General features: G+C 21.7%; 3 protein-coding genes across 3 annotated transcripts in view, besides 24 other annotated features; all 3 read right to left on the bottom strand.

Moving 5' to 3' along the window:
• Positions 1 to 77: 77 nt before the first annotated feature.
• Positions 78 to 261: a microsatellite.
• A 17-nt stretch (positions 262 to 278) lies between these two features.
• Positions 279 to 363: a microsatellite.
• A 14-nt stretch (positions 364 to 377) lies between these two features.
• Positions 378 to 439: a microsatellite.
• Positions 440 to 444: 5 nt separating this feature from the next.
• Positions 445 to 595: a microsatellite.
• Positions 596 to 601: 6 nt separating this feature from the next.
• Positions 602 to 743: a microsatellite.
• A 46-nt stretch (positions 744 to 789) lies between these two features.
• Positions 790 to 874: a microsatellite.
• Positions 861 to 948: a microsatellite.
• Positions 949 to 1037: 89 nt separating this feature from the next.
• Positions 1038 to 1170: a microsatellite.
• Positions 1171 to 1173: 3 nt separating this feature from the next.
• Positions 1174 to 1207: a microsatellite.
• A 26-nt stretch (positions 1208 to 1233) lies between these two features.
• Positions 1234 to 1367: a microsatellite.
• Positions 1368 to 1370: 3 nt separating this feature from the next.
• Positions 1371 to 1394: a sequence feature (AT_rich).
• A 10-nt stretch (positions 1395 to 1404) lies between these two features.
• EDI_176340 (uncharacterized protein) lies at positions 1405 to 2112 on the bottom strand (the record flags this gene model as incomplete). The annotated part of the gene is made up of 1 exon (XM_001739637.1): positions 1405 to 2112. One exon carries the CDS (start codon positions 2110 to 2112, stop codon positions 1405 to 1407), a length of 708 nt encoding a protein of 235 aa, XP_001739689.1.
• Positions 1521 to 1549: a sequence feature (AT_rich).
• Positions 2113 to 2158: 46 nt separating the features above from the next.
• On the bottom strand, positions 2159 to 3509 carry EDI_176330 (uncharacterized protein; the record flags this gene model as incomplete). Its single annotated transcript, XM_001739636.1, has 2 exons — positions 2159 to 3171; positions 3221 to 3509. 2 exons carry the CDS (start codon positions 3507 to 3509, stop codon positions 2159 to 2161), a joined length of 1302 nt encoding a protein of 433 aa, XP_001739688.1.
• Positions 3510 to 3561: 52 nt separating this feature from the next.
• Positions 3562 to 3598: a sequence feature (AT_rich).
• Positions 3599 to 3606: 8 nt separating this feature from the next.
• Positions 3607 to 3665: a microsatellite.
• A 26-nt stretch (positions 3666 to 3691) lies between these two features.
• Positions 3692 to 3763: a sequence feature (AT_rich).
• Positions 3764 to 3801: 38 nt separating this feature from the next.
• Positions 3802 to 3832: a sequence feature (AT_rich).
• Positions 3833 to 3851: 19 nt separating this feature from the next.
• Positions 3852 to 3886: a sequence feature (AT_rich).
• Positions 3887 to 3988: 102 nt separating this feature from the next.
• Positions 3989 to 4065: a sequence feature (AT_rich).
• Positions 4066 to 4479: 414 nt separating this feature from the next.
• Positions 4480 to 4666: a microsatellite.
• Positions 4543 to 4691: a microsatellite.
• Positions 4559 to 4740: a microsatellite.
• Positions 4741 to 4955: 215 nt separating this feature from the next.
• EDI_176320 (uncharacterized protein) overlaps positions 4956 to 6271 on the bottom strand; it is a gene marked incomplete at both ends in the record, with an annotated part of 1615 nt that continues 299 nt past the window's right edge. Inside the window, 2 exons of the mRNA XM_001739635.1 lie at positions 4956 to 5620; positions 5644 to 6261. Of these exons, the coding sequence (XP_001739687.1) occupies positions 4956 to 5620; positions 5644 to 6261 (1283 nt within the window). The remainder of the gene's footprint in view (positions 5621 to 5643; positions 6262 to 6271) is intronic.
• Positions 5066 to 5121: a microsatellite.
• Positions 5192 to 5311: a microsatellite.
• Positions 5586 to 5621: a microsatellite.

The following is a 6271-nucleotide window of genomic DNA, read 5'->3' as shown; positions in this document are numbered from 1 at the left end:
TTTATCATATTTCATTATTTCATTCTATTATTTTCAATTCGTATCATTATTTATCTTATTTTCTATCTGTTTTCTTATTTATTTTATTTTATTCTTCTTTATTATTTTTATTCATTTCTATTATTTTATTTTTCTTTTATTCATATGATTTCTATTTAACTTTTATTATTATTTCTTCTCTTTTATTTCTTTATTTTTATTGTTAATTTATTATTATATTTTCTTCTTCATTCTTCACTTTTTATTATTTTATTTTGTTTTTCAGTATCTTTATAAAATATCTTTATTTATTCATAATTTATATTATTTTAATTCTTAAATTTCAATTTAGTGTATTTATTTTTGTATTCAGTTTTATTTTTAAATGAAATATGTTATTAATTATTATATTTATTTATGTTTTTATTCATTTGATATTATTTATTTCTTATTTATTTATGCTCTTTCTTATTTTCTTTATTCTTTTCATTTCTTATTTCTTTGAATATAGTGTTAGTTTTATTCATTTTATATTTATTTATTGTTATTTTATTTTTAATGAATATTATTATTTTTATCATTAATTCTTGTATTTGTATTATTTATTTTCTTCTTTCATTCTTTTTATTCTTATTTTACTTATTTTATTTATTTTATGTTATTTCTTTATTTTTTATTCTCTTATTTATTTTAATTTCTTATTATTTTAATTTCTTGTTTATTTTGTTTTTTACACACTTTTTATTATATCTTATTTTATATTAAATTTCTATATTTGACTTCTTTTTTATTTATCAGTCATTTATTTTATTTATTTATTTTTATATCTTTATTTTTAAAATGTTTGTTATTATATTTTTCTTTATCATTTTATTATCATCTTTATTTTTCTTTTCTTTATTTAATTTATTCATTTCTTTATATTATTTCTTTATTATCTTTTTGTTTATTCTTTATTTCTTTTATTTAACTTATTATTTAATATAATTGAATGAATTGTTGTTATGATTTACTATTGATTAAAATATATTTTAATGTTGATAGATTTCATATTCTATTTTATTTATGATTTATTATTTATTAATATATCTTTTATTTCTTATTTATTAATTTTATTTTATGTTATTATATCTTTATTTCTTACACACTTTGTTAATATATTGTTCATTATTTCTTATTTTATTTATTTATGATTTATGTTATATGATTTTATATTTTATTATATTATTATTGATAAATAATATTTCTTCATGATTTATTTCATTTATTTCTATTTTATTATTCTTTATTCTTTTTATTTCTATTATTTTTATTTATTATTAAATTATCTTCTCTCTATTATTTTATTTGATATAAATCTATTTATTTCATTCTCTTTATATTTTATTAACATAATTATTATTTATTAAATTATTCTTTCTTCAATTAGAGAATTAATGTGATTATTCCAATTATTATCATGACTAGATTTACTGTCATGCTTAGTGTTCCATTATCTGATTCTGATTCTGTTGATGGATTAACACATACACCTTCAATACATTTATTATTATTATAATCAAATTTATATCCATCATCACAATATGATAATACACATTTTGTACTCCATTCTCCATTATCTCCACATTCATATCCTCCATGTCCATGTTCTATATTAATTTCTTTATCACATTTTTCATCTCTTTTAACTAATCTTTTATTCTTTGGATTACATTTTGTTTTATATTTCTCTACTATCTTCTTTGTTTCTTCTTCAAATTCTTTAATCACTTTTTCTGTTTGATCAAATTGATAAATATTCACTCTTTCATCTATCATATCAGTTAAGAATTCTCTAGGAATACTTTCATTATATTCATAATTAAATCTATATGTTTCTATAACAGTTAATCCAAGATTATATCCATATTGTTTTAAAATACTATCTTCATCTATATTATTTATATTTGGAATATTATTAGATGGTGATAATCCTACTTCAAATTCTTCATCTTTACCATTAGGATCACCATCAAATCCAACAAGAATAGCTCCTCCCCATTCTTTTAATCCTTTTGTTACCCACGAACAGGCAGAATAACAATATGAATCAGTATAAACTACTATTTCTGTTGGTTTTCTTGGAGTGACCATCACCAGTAAATCTTTGTATATGGTAATTTATAAATTGTTGGTAAAATCAAACTAGAAGGTTGTGAAACTTTAGTTCAACATCACCATATTTAATAATTTTTGGATTTGAATACCATTCTCCAAATGTTTTTGGGTTATTTTCTTGTTCTCTTCTTTCACATGTTTCTGGATCATACATTAATTCAATATATGATTTTTTAATTATATCTTCTGTGAAATCTGATATTCTTACTGACCCAATGTAATCTACATCATCATATGGTGATATCATTTTTTCAACTAACTGTGCAAGTGGTACTACTGAACCTCCATTATTCTTTGGAAATATTACTTGAATTGGATATTCATTTGAATAGAATGAATTAACACATTCTTCTAATTTATCTAGAAATTCAGCTATTTCATTTAATATGTTTTCTTCTCTAATACTAAAAGTTTTTACAATTAATGTATTTACTTTATTACTTGTTGTTAAACAACATACTTTATTTTCAGGAGAACAATTTGGTTGATATTCATTATTTTCATTTTCTTTTGTTCTTGTTTTATTTGTTTCTTCTAAATCTTCTATTCTTAACACATCTCTTATTCCCCTTCTCTTACTTCTTTCAAGTGCTTGTTGGAATTTCTGATTTGATCTGTTAAATCTAATTATCTTATAATTAACTGTTACACTTTCTTCATTTTCCCATGTAATACTTATTGGTGTGTTTAAATATTCTTTTGATAATGGTGTACCACTCAAACTGCCTTCAACTAAATAATCTTTTGCTAATGTAAACTGTGCATGTGGACATTTTAATCCCATATATTTCTTTCCAAATTCACGAATAATATTAAATGGATCTTCTCCATTTATTGTTTTAACTGCTACATTTTTATTATTAACTATTTCTGGAACACCAAAAGGAGTATCAAGGAGTTCGTTTCTAGGAATTAAATACATTTTCTTATTATTATCAATATATATTGTAAATGGAAGGAAATAAACAAAATAAACTAATTCTGAATTTGGTTTATTAAGTTTTTCATCAACATAAAATTGTAAGTGAAGAATCTCTTGTTGAAATAATAAGATTTTGTATTTGAGAATAGAATTCATACATACTTGTTGTTTTTGTATTTACTTTATTTAGTTGTTCATCAATATCCACTTTTTCATAATAATTATTTGAAAATGATGGTTGTGGTGGATTCTTTAATATATCTTTTAAAACATATACTTCCAAATATTCTTTTAATCCATTAATAATATCTTCATTTTCTTTTTCTGTTGTTTCAATTGATTCAATACATTCAAATGCACTATCTACTGTATCTATTTCATATCCTTGATTGTATTCACTACATTGTTTTGATAATGAAAATGTAATAAATAGAAGTAATAAATTGATCATTTTAATGAATATATCTTTCTTAGTTTATGTTTAAATACTCATTTGTCCTACCATTTATTTACATTATTTAATAAAATATATCATTAAATGATTTTGATTTATTTTTATTTAATTATTCTTTTTATTCTTTATTTTACTTTCATTTTCCTTTTTATTAACATTACATTTGGTATATTTTCATGTTTTTTATTCTTAATTTAAATTAAACATCATTCATATTTCAATATTTTCAAATATAAATTAATTCTTAATTACTATTACAATATTTCTATAGACAGGTTGTTATCAAAAGATAAATTAGAAATAATTATAAAATAAAATTACATATCTACAATTACCCTCTTTTTATTTATTTGTTATTATCATTAAAATTATAAGAAGTGTTTTATAAATAAACATCAATTTTAGATCAAAAGAATAATAACAAATTATGTTAATACATCTCTCTTATCAAATCAATACCATATTCAAATACATAGTTAATTATTTACATAATATTCATTAATTTTTATTTTCAAAAATTGTTAAAACATTTGTAAAATTAAATAAAATAAATGGATTATTAATTTCATTATTCTTGTTGGTTATTGTGTGTATATATTTGATTAATGAACCAAATCATTGATTGTTACTTCTATTTGATTATCAATTTTGTTTTGACTAAAATGAATTTGATTTATACTCTGATTATTTATTTTTCATTTCTTGATTCTCTTTTTAACATTTCATCAATTTAATTGAATTGAAAGAATCAATTGAAATTGTAATGGAATAATTAAAAAGTTAAGTTTGTATTTATGATTTAAAATACTAATATGAAATAGATAAGACAGAATAAACAAGAAATCATTAAATAAGAATATTTCATATAAGAATATAATAAAAATCAAATGAAAGAATGAGAATATTGAATATTATACATGAAAAACAGTAAAATAATAAACAAAAACAAATGATTACTTAGAACAAAAAGAATAATAATAAACAAAGATGATATTTAACATTGAATAAAAACAATGAGTGTAATTAATACAATAATAAGAAATATAAAAATAAAATATATCATAAGTACAATAAATATTTATTCAAGACATAATAGTTAATGAAAATAGAAGAAATAACAAAAACAACTATAACTCGAATAATAATAACAGTAAATAAAAAATTAAAGTAAAAATGAAATAGTTATTAAAAATATTATAACAAGAAACATTAAAATCACATAAAATAATTGAATAATGAGAATATATTATCATCTAAACACATTTTAAAGAGTTCAAAATTATATATTCATAAAATAAACAATAAGTTCATCACTATCTTTATCTTCAACATAAAAAAACATCATTTTATATTATTCAAATAAATTTCAATTGTCTCTGTTATTCATTTGTTACTAATTGAAATTAAAACTTAAATCATCTCAACATTGTCAACTTGTCTGTTTCAATGATTTTTATCCTTGAGTTTGTTAACAAGGTTTTTTAGAAAACGACGTCGAGCAAGAAAATAACCAACTGAAGTTACAATTTGTACTCCAAGACCAACCGTCTTAACAGCACCAGCACCAGCACCAACACCAACACCAGCAGCAGCACCAGCAGCAACAGCAATGAGTCCAATACCACCAGTAGCAATACCTAGAGCAACACCACCAGCAGCAAGTGAAACAACCCCTACTACCTTTCTTATTTTTTTCTTTTTTTCTAATTTTCTTATTTCTTCTTGCCTTCTTTTAAACTCTTCCTTTCTCTTTTCAATTTCTTCTACTCTCATTTCAATTTTGTTGTTTTCTTCTTCTTCATTATACAGTTTTTCTGTTTTGGTAACACTGTTAATTACACCCCACTCTCCTTCTTCTACTTCTCCAGTATACATTACTTTATTACCTCTTCTATAAGTCTTTGTTTCATAAGTTATACTGTATTCTGTTTTTTCTATAATTTTAGTTTCCACTTTTTCTTCATAAACAATTTCTTTGTATTCACTTATTAAATTACTGACTTCTTCTTCACTAATAGATTCTAATCCCCTTGCCCATTCTATTATTTTTTCTCTTTCTTCTTCTGATCGTGTATTATCATTACTATCGTCATCATCATCGTCATCATCTGGGTCAGAGTCTATAAAAAACATTGGAATATCAATGTTTTCATTTGTCCCATTTTTTGTTTAATAAATTCAATCAGTTCTCCTTTGAATTTATTTTTTGCCTTTTTAGCTTTTTCAAGTTTCTTTTTTGAGAAGTGGCAATAACACTTAGTCCATACAATACATACATGTTTCCAAAAGTCTTTTATTGGGAAACTATCACATACAGTTTTAACAACTTGTTGAGTATTAGCAGAAAACCTGTCCACGTTGAAGTTCAATGTTAATATTATTCCTTGTAATCCTGTAGCTTTAACAAAATCAATAATTTTTTGAATACCTTCATTGTCAAACCCATCAGAATCTTGAAGACCAGGAGTATCAACAACAAATATATTGCTTCTATCATCTTCTACAAATTCTCCAATGGCTTTTTTTGTAACTGATTTTGGATCATCACTTACTTTAAAAGTATTCTTTTTAAGGATAAAATTACCTAATGAACTTTTACCATCACCTGTAAGACCAACTATAAGTAATTTAGTTGATTTTATTTCTGTTTTCTTAGTTTCCACTTTTTCTTTATAAACAATTTTTTTGTATCCACTTATTAAATTACTGACTTCTCCTGCACCAATAGATTCTAATCCCCTTGCCCATTCTATTAAATA

The sequence above is a fragment of the Entamoeba dispar genome, genomic scaffold (genome assembly GCF_000209125.1).
Source record: "Entamoeba dispar SAW760 scf_1105229462293 genomic scaffold, whole genome shotgun sequence".
Classification (NCBI taxonomy): domain Eukaryota; phylum Evosea; order Mastigamoebida; family Endamoebidae; genus Entamoeba; species Entamoeba dispar.
Note: the sequence above shows the minus strand (reverse complement) of the source record. Positions and strands in the feature narration are given on the sequence as shown.